This window comes from Pleurodeles waltl, chromosome 7 (assembly GCF_031143425.1).
Source record: "Pleurodeles waltl isolate 20211129_DDA chromosome 7, aPleWal1.hap1.20221129, whole genome shotgun sequence".
Lineage (NCBI taxonomy): Eukaryota > Metazoa > Chordata > Amphibia > Caudata > Salamandridae > Pleurodeles > Pleurodeles waltl.
Genome location: NC_090446.1, coordinates 1,051,492,600 through 1,051,507,781, shown reverse-complemented (window position 1 = coordinate 1,051,507,781; position 15,182 = coordinate 1,051,492,600). Strand labels below are relative to the sequence as shown.

The window sequence follows — 15,182 nt, the reverse complement described above, 5'->3', positions numbered from 1 at the left end:
TCCGCCTGAAATCTTTCTTTCTTTCCAGGCCCACTGCCCTCATGGTATCCACCTCGGTCTTCATGCGGGCCATTTCCTCGTCTGCATGGGCACCAAATAGCGAGTTCCCGGCGAATGGGAGATTCAGGATGCGTTGTTGTGCTTCCTGCTTTAAACCAGTGAGCCTCAGCCAGAAAGACCTCCTTGCACAGATTCCATGCGCGTACCCCATGTGCAGCTAAATCCGCCCCATCTGCTGCCGTGCTGATAACCTGGTTGGATACCAGGCATCCTTCTTGCAGGATCTCTTGATAATCTTGTCTGTCCTCTCTGGGCAATTTCTCTGTGAATCTATTGAGAGAGTCCCACAGAGAACGATCATACCTGCCCAGGAGTGCAGAAGCACTGGAGACTTTCATTGCCGAAGCCGCCGTCCCGCATATCTTTCTCCCCAGAGAGTCTAGATGCCTGCTCTCTTTATCCGGGGGGACCGTGGATGATGATGCCACCGAGTGGTAGAGTCTCAAAGATGACTGACGAGGAGGTAGATGGCTCTGGAACCTCTATGTTTAGTTTCTGCGCTCCTCTTAACAGCACCTCGTTAAACGTGGTAATGTCATCCACCGGTGAGACCCTAGCAGGTGGAGAATCTGTTAGGGTGGGGGAGTAACGCCCGACAGATGATCCTGACGACGACCAAGAGGGTGATCTTTTTCGTGAACGAGACCGGGATCGTCGTTGAGAACGAGACCTGCTGCGAGACGCTGTAGCAGAGCGCCCAGGCCTCGCGGCCGGTTGACGAGGAGCAGAACGAGCCCGTCCTGCCCTTGCTGTCGGTGATGGCGTTCTTGGCAGGGAGGCAGTAGGCGAGTACATTCGCGAATATTGCGAATCCGGGGAGGCCGCTGGTCTGTTAAGGCTCTCTAGCCATCTTGGAGATAGATTGATGGGCGAGACATGCCCAGATGATGCCGCTCTTGAACAAGATGAGTCGCTCGGTATGGAGACCACTGGAGATGGTGCGGCCTTGTCTGGCGTGGGGCGATGTTCTACTCTCTGCGGGACAGGCAAAACCTGTGTCGACGTCGACGGCTGTGTCGACGTCGAAGGGCGCCCCACCGGTTGTTCTTGCATCGACGTAGAGTGTCTCGACGTCGAACGGCGATCTTTGGACCTCGACCTGCTCGCCGTCGTGTGCCTCGACGTGGAGCGGTGGGAAGCCGACGGCGGATGCCTCTCATGCCGTCGTGGCGATTTGGACGCCGTGTCTCTTGACGTCGGGGGGCGCACAGCCTTTGGTGGTGACCTGGCACGCCGGCGATGGCTCGACGTCGATCGGCGGGCTGCCGTCGACGGAGACCTGCCCCAGTGATGTTTTTCCCTCGACGCCGTCTCCTTCGACGTCGGGTGTGTCGCCGTCGACGGAGATCTATGCCGGTGAGACGGTGGTAGCGTCGACGTCGACGGGGAACAAACAGGTACTTTCCTACCTGCTGATGTCGACCTAGCCATTCTCTCCTGAGAATGGCCTGCTGGTTGTCAGGGAAGTGAAGAGGACGATGTTTTCTGCCTCTCCTGAAGCCCATGTAGCCTGATCTTTTCTCTGTCCTTCAGAGTCCTCTTTGACATATTCTTGCAGTGCTTACAAGTGTCAGGGCAGTGACTCTGAGGCAGGCACACTATACACAGAGAGTGTGGGTCTGACTGGGCCTTCTTCTTCCCACAAGCAGGGCATTTGACAAAAAGTGAAGGCATTTTTCTGTCAGGAAAAAACTGCCAAGCTCAGACAAAGATGTTATCTGTCGAATGAAAAAGGAAAAAACGCTTTTTTAAAGGATTTTTCTGAGAAAAACTCAGAAAAACGGAGAGCTCAATGCTCCAGGATCCTCTCAGAAGAAGCCGGAAAAAAGAACTGACCTAACTGTGAACCAACTGTCACCTTTCCTTCACCCCTGAGGCATGGTGGGATACTGGAGGTGCTCAGGGTCTTAAAGGCACGGTGCCAAAGTTTTTATGCTTCCCCTGTGTTAACCTGCATGCAGCCTATTGGCTAAGAATGCTCCATTGTTTTTCAATGCAGTTTTTTTCTCTTTTTCTCTAGAGTTTACTGCTGCTTACTTCCCTAAGCCCAGTTTTGGGGGCTTGGGTAGATATTTATTCTCTATTGTAATTTTATAATATGAAAAAAAAAAAAAAAAAACTTCATAGAAATAAAGCATTTTAGCCTGTTTTAACATTATAGCCTGCATTGCTGTTTTACACATGTATAATATGTGTGTATTTTATATATGCTCCGGGGTCCCCGCACAAGGGAGGGAATATTCAATGTTTATGACTATTGATGAGGATCCCCTGGAAGAGAAGGAATGTGCCCCCCTGCCCAAAGGGAGTAGGGCACCAGAAGGGTGTAGCCCCCCTCAGGGACAGTAGCCATTGGCTACTTCCCTCTGACCCTTGTAACACCCCTAAGTCTAGTATTTAGGGGCACCCCTGAACCTCACTCACCAGATTGCTGGCAAACTCAAGAAAAAAAAGAAAGAAGAAAGGAGGACTGCTTAGCTGACCCCAGCAGAGAAGATTCCAGACACCAACTGTCTTGGCCCCAGCCCTACAAGCCTGTCTGCAGCTTCAACGACTCCTACTCCAAAAATGTAACGCATCCTACAAATTCCCAGAGCACTGCCTGCCCAGCAGAAAACCAAGAACTCCAGAGGACAGTAACGCTGTCCAGAAGAAATCTCCAAAAGGACTCTAGAATCACCCCGGATCTGCAAGCCCTGTCCACTCTGCACCCGACGCCCACAGCCGAGTCCAGGTGGCCCACTGGTCCAGAGAAGGTCACCAGGCAATTCGAACTTACAGGTCACTATGGGTTTACCCCTCCTGGTCAACAGAACTACGTCTGCAGCCTGAATCTGTAGGATTCCCCCCTGCTGTGACTAGATCCGATGAGGATTTCCAAAGCCCAAGGAGACCCCTGCACCCACAGCCCCCTGGCCTTGGGGAACCAGACCGATGGTCCAGCAACATCCAGCGGGAGCCTCTTCTGCCTGTCCAGCCTTTGGTTTCCTGAAACCAACCCCCCGGACACACCCTGCAGCATCTTTTGTGACCCCCAGGGTCCCCCATTGAAAAGCATTGGGTGACCAGCTCTGTGTTTGAATCCTGCACCCCCCTCCATGTGCTGACCTAAATCCCCCAGGCCTGTGTCCTGGAACCTAGAGTACTTACCTGAAATCTTCTTTCTATTGAGTCCCCCCCAGTCCTCATAGGATTCCGTTGTAAACCAGATTCCAACCTTGACGTCTGCACCCAGCAGGCCCTCTGTTGCTGGTGATGCACTTTGAGGTCAACCTAAACTTTGACCTGTGGACATCCTAACCCCAGAAGGCTGGAACTGTAAGTTGTGTACTTACTTGTTATCTGTGCTAACCCTCCGCCCTCCCCCCCATTATGCTGATCTACTATTTGCGCAGAGGTCTTGGCCTGTACCTGGTAATGGGGTGTCCAGAACCTGTTCTATGCAGGGGCAAACTAATCGTACGTACCCTCATAGCGGGAAAGGGTCTACTGTTGATGCCCTGGTCCATCACAAAATGGTGGTGGCAGTGTTTCATAGCCTTCAATCTACAGTTTGACCAGACCCTTTTCTCTGTATTAAGATGTGAGAGCCTTCTGGCTCCTCTCGTGAAAAGTTCCAATGAAACTCAGAACCTTGCATTCGCATTCAATGTACATGTAGAGTGCGTGTTATGCGGCTTGCACATGTATGCTGGTAGGACTGTGTGTTGTATGAATCTGAGTACCTGGGCCAGTGAGATCCATGGAGGATGAGGACAGCTTGCCCCAATAGTGGAAGTGTATTGCCTACATTCTTATAGCTAGAGTCCTACACAGTGAAGTGAGGGATGATGGAGACAGGACTAGTAGAAATTCATGGAGAAATTTGTCGGCCAAGGGCATCTGCTTGGTTCTTTCAGTGCACTGCAGTTTGGTAGATCGTAAGGGCGGCAGTGGTTTCTATTCAAGATAAGGATATTTTCTGGGAATGCCAGCTCTTTTGTCGTTCTCAGGTTACTGCTTCAGGAAGGCCCATTACAGCCAGGTGCAGAGTTCTCACACTTCTTTATGCTCATGGTTTTGATACTCCTACTTGGAGACAGTCCCATTGCTGTAAGAACCATCCCTTTGCACAAAGGCTGTGTCTTTAGAGTACCTGAGAATTAAATCTAAAAAAAGAACTACCTCAAACCACTTCTGAAACAGACAGTGGATCCACGTGCCTCATCTGGAAAATGTGTATAAAGGGGGATTCAAACCACCTTTGGATTTCTGTTCCAGTTCCACGTTCTTCTGGACTAAAGAGGAGTGTGCTCTGTAGAGTACTCACACAGCTGCTGTATAACTAGTGCTGTTGTCTGCCTGACAGGAAGTCTCCTAGAGATAAGGTGCCATCACTTTAACTCTGCAAGTTCTGCTGGAGGAGCTATGGGTCTGCTTGAAGTGCCTAGAAGTCTGCTTGCCTGCTGAGAAAGGAAATGTGTGACCCTGCAGGAGGACAGAATGTCCTGGAGGAGAAGCCCAGCATGTTTCAAGTGCAAGGAGCACTCCGAGAAAGCTGTCTTGCCCGTGTGGTGGAGTGTTTGCCCTAGTCGCTCTTCTCAGTTTCCCTGTGAGCTGCCTAAGGCTGTACCTTATCCAGTATTCAGTCTTCTCTTGGCACTTTGCCACAGTCTTACGAGACTGCTCCTGCTGTGAGTGAAAGCCATGTCTTTGCCAAAGTGGGAAGCCCTGATCTGCCCAGAGGCAACAACTGCCAGAAATACACCACTGAAGGATGTGGCCTGGAGACTGCAACTGCCACACTAGAACATACATCTGCAGCCAGGACCAGTTTTGTGGTGCAGTTCTGCCTCAATTATTGCACTTGTGACCTTTGTCCTGCACGAGACTGCTGGTGTGACCCTCACAAGAGAGGAGTCTTTGCACTGAGGGTAGGGATCGGAACCACACATGCCACAGACCTCAAAAGGCTACTATCAGCAGAATGCAAATGACGGTGCTTAGCGTGCACCTGGAATAAGAGATAAACAAATGCAGGTTGAGTATCCCATGCACGGCAGAACTTTTGGCCGAAGTGGTAGAGACACTGAACAGAGTTGTTCATTTGAACTGTGTGAGTTGAGCCATCTGCACCTGTGCCTAATCCTACCTAAACCCATTGTGTGTTGGGGACTGTAGATAAAGAAGCTTAACTCTAGTGGAAGGAGGATATGCCCACATGATACAGGGTACTGTGTATGTAGCGGAGTGTTGAGTTCAGAGCTCTTGACCCCCCAACACTGCCTCCCTGAGAAACCTGTGCCTGCCAACCCCACTTTTGCAGAGCCATAATAGGATGGACCAATAAACTCCAGTGCAAATTACCTTAACTACCATGATTGAGGCCTAGTAACCAGTCTAACCTGTGTCCCCCTGAACAAGGCCTTAGAAATAATAACTCTAAGTTCTAATGCACAACTGTCAGAAATTGCACTGGCAGATCCTTCCAATTACATGCACGAAGTGCATATATATAAAAAAATATATATAATGTACACATATAAATGCAGCATTACATTTTTATATACATCTATGCAGCCTATAGTACAGGCTACAAATGCCACTTACATTAGCTTTTCCTTTAATAAATCTCTTACCAAACTCAAAATCTCTGTAATAACATAAGTGTGCGAAATCACAGCTTTATTAATATGAAAACTGAGTAAAGGTCCACAGGCATTATTAGCCAATAGGCTGCACTTAAAACATAAACAAAAAAGGGACCTCCTGTATCCCATCATGCCTCAGAGGTGATGGTTAGGTCAGTATATTTTTTTTTTTACAGTAATATGAAGAATAGAACACATTTGTATGAACTGCTGCATGCAAGATCGCCTGGAGAGGAGAGCGGGTTGCTAATGACTTTGATGAGGATTCCCCTGGAAGGGGACTAGGATTACAGGTAAGTAACTTATCCTTCTCTTCCAGGGGATCCTCATCAATAGTCATAAGCACTGAAAAGAATACCAAGCCCATCCCACACTCCTGTGGACGAATCAAGGATGAACAGCAATATGTACCTTTCTTAATTAAAAAGATTTCTTAATGAGGACTGCCCTACTTGGGCGTCTGTCTTGGTGTCAGAATATAGACACTAATGCCTTGTGAAAGTATGTACTGATCTCCAAGTTGCTGCTTTGTAAATTTCGAACATGGGATTAAGGCTGCTGTTGCCGCTTTGCTCCTTCTACAGTGGGCTTTGGGTTTGGCATGCAGTTGTTTGTTGACCAATTGATAAGTGAGCAGAATAAAAATAAATTATCCATCTGGAAATGGTTCATTTGGAGGATGAGATGCCCGTCTTCAAAGGGCCATGGTTCACAAATAGGTGGTCAGACTGTCTAATGTCTCTGGTTTTGTCCAAATAGAACTTTAGTACTCTCTTTAGATTCAGAGAATGCAATGCTCTTTCCACTGGTGTGGTCGGGTTAGGAACGTAGGAAGTGAGATTGTCTGGTTGATGTGGAAATTAGATACTACTTAGGGAGAAGGAAACTGGGGTGAGTTCTCATTACTACCGTGTTGGCATGTAACACTGTGTAAGGCTCTTTGGCACAGAAAGATTGAATCTCACTAACTGCGAACCCAAGTGATTGCGACACAAAAGGCAGTTTTCCATGAGAGGTACTGTAGGGAAGCTTTATGTATAGGTTAAAAGGGTGGGCCAATGAGTTTTGATGGTACCACATTCAATTCCCTCGGAGAAGGAGAACAAACAGGGGGGAACACCTTTAAGCCTTAAAGTAATTCTTTAACAACGGATATTTGAAAGAATGATCTTTGAGAAGGTGATTTTCTGTAACCAGTAATTGCTGCAAGATGTACCTTAATGGAGGAGAACTGTAAACCTTATGGTGCTAGATGGAGGAGGTAAGGTAAAATGATATCCTCCTGACCCAGAACTGGATAATAAATATTTTGAATACACCCCATGTAAAATCTTTTCCATTTGAAGGAATAAGATTGTCTTGTCGCAGGTCTTTTTGATCCTTGAGAATGTTCATGCATTCCTGAGAGAGACCCAAGTGTCCATATTGCAGGAATTCAGGAGCCATGCTGTCAAGCTCAGAGAGGGAAGGTTGGGATGGTACATCTTCCCTCTGAGCTTGTGAAGGAGATCCGGTCTGCACGGCAGTCTCTTGTGTGGTCTTTCAGACAGATATTTTAGATCCGGGCACCACCACTGTTAGGGCCATTGTGGGGCTAACAGGATCATTCTGGTTCTGGCTCTGTACAGTTTATTTATGACTGATGATATTAAAGAAATCGGAGGAAAAGCGTACAGAAATGTCCTGGACCAGTCTATCAAAAGAGCATTTCCCTTTGTTCCTGGTTGGTAAAGTCTGGGCATTTTTTGTTGTTCTCGTCCGCAAAGAGGTTGATTTAAGGCTGACCATATTCGTGAAAAATGTCTTGAACAATGTTTTTGTTTAAGAACTAGTCATAAGCTTCTGCGAAGTTGCGACTTAGGGACTCTGCTTGGGTGTTTGATTCTCCTGGTAGATGAATGGTGGAGATTGTTAGACCTTTGGCCAAAAGCCACTTCTAGATGGCTTGAGCTTCCAGAGAGAGCACGTGAGCGAGTCCCTCCCTGTAGTATCAGATAATGCATTGTGGTTGTGTTGTCTATCTGTATGAGCACAGCATCTGCCTTTATGAATGGATAAAAAGACTTCAGGGCAAGGTAGACTGCTCTGAGTTCCAGCACGTTTATGTGATCTAGCTTCTCCTTGTCCGACCACAAGCCTTGAACCTGTAAGGGACCCTTGTAAGCTCCCCTGCCCTGGAGCGAAGCATCCAAGACATCGCCTCCAAAGGATACACTCTAGTGTGGTTTGTATCCAGGGTTGCCCATAAATAGTATATCTTCTGAGAAAATACCTTGGTGGACTTTTTAAAATTGACATGCAATCCCAGGTCTGTCATGATCTTTAGGCGGATATGATAGTGTTGATGTGTAAGCCCTGGGGAGGAGATCTTGGCTAACCTGTTGTCCAGATATGGGTCTCCTTACAGGTATGCAGCTACTACTGCTAGGCATCCGGAGACTTTGTGAGGAGCTGATCTGAGCCCGAAGGGTAGCACTTTGTACTGGTAATGCTTGGATGCTACTCTGAATCGGAGAAGCTTCTGATGTTTCTTGGTTATCAGAATGAAGAAGAATGCATCCTGAAGATAGATGGGGCACATCCAGTCTCGCAGTGTACTTCGTTTTGGAAAAAGGTCTGAAGAAGAGAAGATGTTGCTTTTGGAGGGACAGCAGGAGGAGACTTAAACCTGAGAGTAGCCATTTTGAACAATGTTCAAGACTCGTTTGTTGTTTGTTATTTTGTGCCACTCGTCTACATGTTTCTTAATACTCCCCCCACAGGAGCAGTAGACAGAGCCGGGAGAAGCAAAAGTTCATTGCTCGGTTTGTGGTTTAGCAGAGGCAACTGATGGACGAAAAGAGCGTATTCCTCTTGCTTGTCATGGATGGCAGCGAGACCTGGCTTGGTGTGAATGCTTGACCTAATGAGGGGTTTGAACCCTCTTTTGGTAAGGCCTGCGATTGCAGGGTTTAAATTTACGTTTAACTCCTTGATTTTTTCGAGGCCCACAGCACAGCAGAGTGTCTGATTCATTATTCATTTTAGCAATCTCATCATCTGCATGTGTTCCACAAGGAGATGTGCCTGTAAATTATAAGATTTTGAATTCTCTGTTGGGCCTCAGGCTTATGACATGTGAGTCGGAGCCATGATGAGCATCTTGCTCAAATGCCATGTGCGTGTCCATGAGCTGCAAGATCTGACGCATCAGCACTGATGATCTGATTTGCAACCAAACCGCCCTCCTCAATAATTTCTTGAAAGTCTTGCCTGCCCTGTTGTGGTAGTTTCTCGGTGAATCTAGACAGCAGCCCAGCTCTGTCATACCTCACTAATAAGGCAGAGGCACTAGCAAGTTTCACAGATGAAGCGTAAGTGTTACATATCTTTTTGCCCACTGAACCAGAATATTTACTATCCTTTTCTGGAGGCACTGTCAATGAGGATGAAGTTGCATGAGTCTTTCTTGCTGCTGTAACGAAATACGTCAGAGGTGACTCAGATAGTGTTGGCGAATAGTCTCTTATCGATGAACGAGATGTCGTGGAACAGGAAAGGTCCTATGTCTTCTGTGAGAAGTGGACAGGTGAGAATGTCTTGACCTGGTTGACGCCGTTTTATGTGGAGACCTCAACCTCATTCTCTGCATTTGAAGAGATATGGTCAGTGATCTTTTGGTCTGCAACCTTCTAGGTCATTGTGGTGTCACTGCTTGCGTCTGAGTCCTCAATGCAGGTGAATCAGGAGAAAATGCACAAGGAAGAGTATTTCTAGGTGAAGGTGTGTGTACAATGTTTCTGGATGGTGAGTAAGTCTGTAAGCAATCAGACTATGGACTCTGGTGAATTTTGGTCTGCTTATGGAAACTGCCTTGAGGCCTGGGCGTCATTGGTAACTCAGTAGTCGCTGTAGGTATAGTAGTAGCTTCTGGAGACAAGAACTGGCTTCTCAACATCAATATCCTTGACCTCGACATCAAGTGTCGGAGTGATGTCATCTCTCTCCTGACAGTGATGACTGCCTCGATGTCAGAGAATGTTTTGACGTCGATACCACGGTGAATGGAGCCCAAACGAGTGTTGATGTGATGGCAAGGGACTCACTGTCAAGTGTTCGACAGCTTGTTGCGACATCGATTATCCTTGTGACATTGTGTGCTTCGAAGACGAGTGTCATGACTCAAGGGAGTGGTGTCTCAATGTCGACTGTTTCTTCGTCATCAGTGTCTTTGACGAGTGCCTCGACGACAATCGTTGCAACGTCGCCCTACTTGACATCGATGGAGGTGGTACCAGGCTCCTTGATGACAGCACTGACCCCGAAGGTGAGCATATAGGTATCTCCCTTGTTGCTGACATGCTACTCGTTGACAGCGATGAAGAACAATGCTTTTGGTGAAATTGGTCTGTTCTCCCTCTATGCTGATGAAAGGAGGGCTCTTTTAAGGAGGTTTTTGATCCTCCCAAGGCCACTTGAAGGTCTTACCTTTCTTCTTCCTCGTATAGTATGTAGTCTGCTCTTTTCCCTCTCCATTAGAGTCCTCTTGGAAAACGTCTTACAATGGTAGCAAGTTTCAGGACATTGCGCGGGAGGTAAGCAGACACATTTGGATCGGTTAATGCCATTTTTCTGCCACAAGAAGGGCACTAGTTGAATAGAGATAGCATTTTGTGACTGAAATTAAAAAATGTTCAGTCAGAAAAAGTATTAAAAGCACACAGGGTGCTTAAAACTGTAGAGTAAAGAACAAATCCTAGAACTGTTGAGTAAAGAACAAATCCTGAAAATTTAAGGTATTTTTGTGACAAAAGTCAAGAATACTGAAGAGCTAATGCTCTAGGATTCTCACTGAAGGAGCCAGAAAAAAGAACTGAACTACCTGTAACTTGTGAGGCATGATGGGTACAAGAGGTCCTGGGGATCTTAAAGGCACAGTGCCAGTTTTTTTCTTCATTCTGTTTTAATTGTAACCTATTGGCTAATAATGCCTGTGGAATATTACTCAGCTTTCACTTTAATAGAAGCTGTGATTTTGCACGCTACACATGTTTTTACAGAGATTTTGAGTTTGGTGAGAGATTTATTGAAGGAAAAGCTAATGTAAGTGGCAATTTTAATCTGTATTATAGGCTGCATATATGTAGCCTATAACAACAAAACGGTCCTCATTATGGCGCGCATCTCATGCTGGTGCAAGCGTGAGGAATGGACCTTTCCTCCTAACTATTTTAGAACAAACAATTAAATAGAACTGTGACGCTGAACTCCAGGAAAGTTTATATGCTATTTAATTTCAATCTTATACATCACAAACCATCACAACCGACGCGTTTTGACCTCCCAGTCTTACTCACAGTATGTGAGTATTTTTTCAATGTTTGTTATTTATAGATCATCATCTCTATCCTATATGGTGCATTATGGGACATGTATCCTTTGATTGGGATACATGTTTTTAAAGCTCACTACGTGTCCCACAAATGCACCACATAGGATAGAGATGATGGACTATAAATAACAAACATTGAAAAAATACTCACATACTGTGAGCAAGACCGGGAGGTCAAAACGCGTCGGTGGTGATGTAACGATTGAAATTAAATAGCATATAAACTTTCCTGGAGTACAGAGTCACAATTATATTTAATTGTTTGTTCTAATATATATGTATTTATATGCTTAGGGGCCCGCGCACGGACTGGAATATTCTGTGCTTATGACTACTAATGAGGATCCTCTGGAAGAGAATTACTCTAAGGTTTATAATGATAGATCAAGATGCTACGATGCAGAATTGCTGTTTGTTTCTTTGCCTGAAACCCTCTACTAGTCACACATTTATGACTTGGTTCTGTGGAGTTCGCCTAGTGAATAAAAGAGGAGAATTTGGAGGGGCTGAATCTTCTGATGCTTTTCTAAAGCTCCACACCCATGTGGTCTACTCCCAGTCTCCCTTACTTTTGGTAAGCTCTCCCACAGGGATTAGGCGTGGGTATTTCAGAAAAAAAAGATTAAGTGCATGGAAGGTTCTTTTAATTGTACATTGATCGGATTTTGGGGGTACTTATCCTTCCTTTTTTATTTTCATTGGTGAGAGGTTTCAAATGTGTCAGTCCATTTGAGATGTGTGCCTTTTAATTAAAAAAATCTACAAAATAGTCTTAACATTTAAGAATTAAGGAAAGTAAACATTATTTGAAAACATTGATGCTGTGACAATGCAAACAGCATACAATTTATTGCTCAACATTTGCATGGGTACAATATACAGATTTGTTTTATACAGGTATGTTTTTTAAAGCTCATTTAACAGCTGGATGACAATACAAGGGATATTAACACTAGAAACACTCTGCAATAAATACAAATATTCTGAAAATGAAAAATAAAATGTTTTGCTAAGTTAGGGAAGGGGAGAAGGCAGTCAGAAACATGACAAACTAAATACATCTAGAGGAAAAGTAAAGAATTTTAAGCAGTCGATGGGTCCAAATCATGATTGAAAAAATGAAGTAAATAGAATTACACCTGTTGGCTAGATGGTTATGTTAGAAACCAGAGGTTTGATCCGACAGTAGTATGAGGAAGCACACTTATGGTAATGAAACCAAGTCTATAAATATATCTGTTGCTTTCACTTCCATCAAATGCAACCAGTTTAAACTTTGGAGACAAATTACAAATAAGTAGTGTTATGGGGAAAAGAGGGAAATTTGTGTGCCCTGGACGCAAGTACAAAATAAAAACCATGTCCGTATGAACAATAAAACATAACAATTGATTTGGTAAAAATCAATTGTCGATTATGACAACTGACCCAATGTGCAAAAAAAGTTGAGAACATATTTTACATCCTGTACACAGCACCATAACCAAACTCTTTTTGGAGGGATACATTAAACCCTCCAGAATACACACAAATTTGAAGCCCACAAAATAGTCTCTTGTTCATAATTAAAACATTCATAACAGAAAAGAACTGCATAATTACAAAATATGTCTTACAAAAACTATATGCAACTAAAGAATGGCTGGAGGGAAACCCAGCAAAGGAGACAAGAATGCAATAAATATTCACATTGATCAAAAAATGCACGTTCAATATTTCATGGCAAGGGGTTTTCTCATGTTAGGTCAAGGTACAATTTGTGTGATTTTGAAATGAATATCTAACAGGTCATAACAGACAGGAAAACATGTATCATAAAGGTTTTCTCAGTTTAAAAAGTGGAACTTGTGATCTTATCTGAAAGTGGCATTTTAAATGTTCTCAACGGTAAAGGCACTCAAAATATCTACTGTACTGCTTCCTTTTATACCAAGCATCATTGCCAAAGAAGCCTCTCTTCAAGAACTTCCTCAAAAGGAAGCTCATGCTTAAAAGCTGAGATGCCAGACTAGATGTCCTACAGAGGTCACAGTTAGGAATTGGAACACACTTCATCAATGGACAATAGACAATGTGTGAGATTCTGAATATCTGACAGCACTGAAACAGTGTCACAATTTAAAAAAATATATTTATGCATTTTCTTATCTAACACGGCGTCACAGGCCACTTGACTGCATAGAGCATGTAGAAGGAAAACTGAACATTTAGACCACAAAAAACTACAATAAACAATGGAGAAACATTTGTCCTATGTGAATCAGATTCCCGGGAAATGTACATTGCTCTGTCATATTTTATTTTAGTGCTTTTAATGGGTCAATACATTTATAGATTAAAACATCAGTTAATGTACACAACTGACTGGATACTTACACCAGCTCAAATGCATACATTGCCCTTGGTTTGATAATCTATACTTTAGGAAACCACTACCTGCAATTCACTGTTTTTGTTAATAAATTTGAACGAGTGCTGTAACATTTTCAAAAGCAACTACTCACAATTAAACACAATCTCCATTGTCAACTATTTCAGACCAACTTCTTTTGCCTCATCCAGTGGCACTATCATTTGATGGCAGCCCACATTAGTCAGCAAGACTAAGTACTTCTAGCTTGTATTAAAAAGATGTTTACCATTATTCTACATACTTTCTGAAGAAAAAAAACCTGTTTTAATACATTCAATGTCTGAGTGAAAGTAATGGCATTTACTAAGAACACAGAATTCGACCTACTGACAAGCATCACATTCTATATGTTTGGTCATCAGTATGTATTTAGCAATGTGCAAGAGATTTCAAATGATAATCCATTATGAAAAGACTGGCTTAAAAATCTATATATATATATATATATATATATATATATATATATTCCTTGTAGAAAAAAGGGGCTTGTGTTTTTTTTTCTCATGGTACTGTGACAAATCAAGATAATCAAAATGAAATATCTGATTCAGGTAATTCATGCTTTGTTCCTAAAGTACAAAAATGTTTTCCTTTACATTTGAAATGAACTTGATACCAAATATAACATTTTCCCTATTTTTAAATATAAAAAACAAATGTTGGTAATGAAAACACATTAACAGTTTTATGTAGAAAATGGAGTCATTCAAAACGTTTTATTAAAAAAAGAGCTAGTAGGGTGCTGTTCAGTTTTTATATGCTCAGATGAAAAGGGGCTGGTACCGACGGTTGAACCATTGATGCTGAGGCTTGATTATGTGGGAACAGGAGCCAGTTAGGACAATGGAGTAGATAATCTTTTTTTAAAAAAAAATAGTAGTCTTTACGTGTAGAATACTGCTTAGCTGTTGATGTTTAGGGTAAGTCAGCATTTCTCAAGTTCAAGATATTAGATTTAAATAGCAGCTCAGAGTAGTCGCACGGCAAAGGCCAGGGGAATCATTTTTTCCTTGGAAAATAATCCCCAAAATTGTCCTTTCCCTGTACAGTGTCCTACGATTCAAAGGGAACGTTTTCCTGTATTTCAAGCAACCCTTAAATCATATCTGTGTGGAGATTTTCTGGCAAAGAAGCATATAAATAAAGTCCAGGGTAAGCCTGAGAAGCTCACTCCACAGCAAACCCACAGGTCTCTTCAATGGCAGTTAGCAGCTTCTCGTACAGCTTCTCATAATTTTCATAGGGAGGAATGTCGATCCGATTGAAGCTGTTAATCAAAAAGAAGCACAAATGTACAATTAACTTACAGGTTAAAATTCATCCAATGTTTACCTTTTCTAAGCTTCAGTTTCTCTGACCATCTTACACTACAGCAAGCAACATTTTCAAGTAATCTTCCATAACAATAGCAAGTCTAGACTATCCAGTTCAACAAATTTCCATTCTACGTGTGGATCTATAGTATTCGCAGCACATGCTATTGCCCAAATAAACAGCAGAAATCCTGAACAACCAAGGCAGAGACATAACTTTAATTTTTAAAACTTTAAAACTAACTATATGATAACTGATTCCATGAGGAATACACAAGTAAGTTACCTTTTGCTGCTCAGCATTGAAAATATTATACGGGCACTGCTAAAGGTGAAGCAAAAGAAGTGGGAGAATTAGGTGAGTGGTTGTTGTACAGCACCTAAAGTTACGACAA

The 15,182-nt window shown here is 43.5% G+C and overlaps 1 protein-coding gene across 1 annotated transcript in view; it reads right to left on the bottom strand.

The window, feature by feature from the left end:
- Positions 1-13,974: 13,974 nt before the first annotated feature.
- Positions 13,975-15,182, bottom strand: part of SMURF2 (SMAD specific E3 ubiquitin protein ligase 2) — a 708,378-nt gene continuing 707,170 nt past the window's right edge. The window contains exon 19 of the mRNA XM_069199920.1: positions 13,975-14,741. Coding sequence (XP_069056021.1) covers positions 14,642-14,741 — 100 coding nt within the window. The 3' untranslated portion in view covers positions 13,975-14,641. The remainder of the gene's footprint in view (positions 14,742-15,182) is intronic.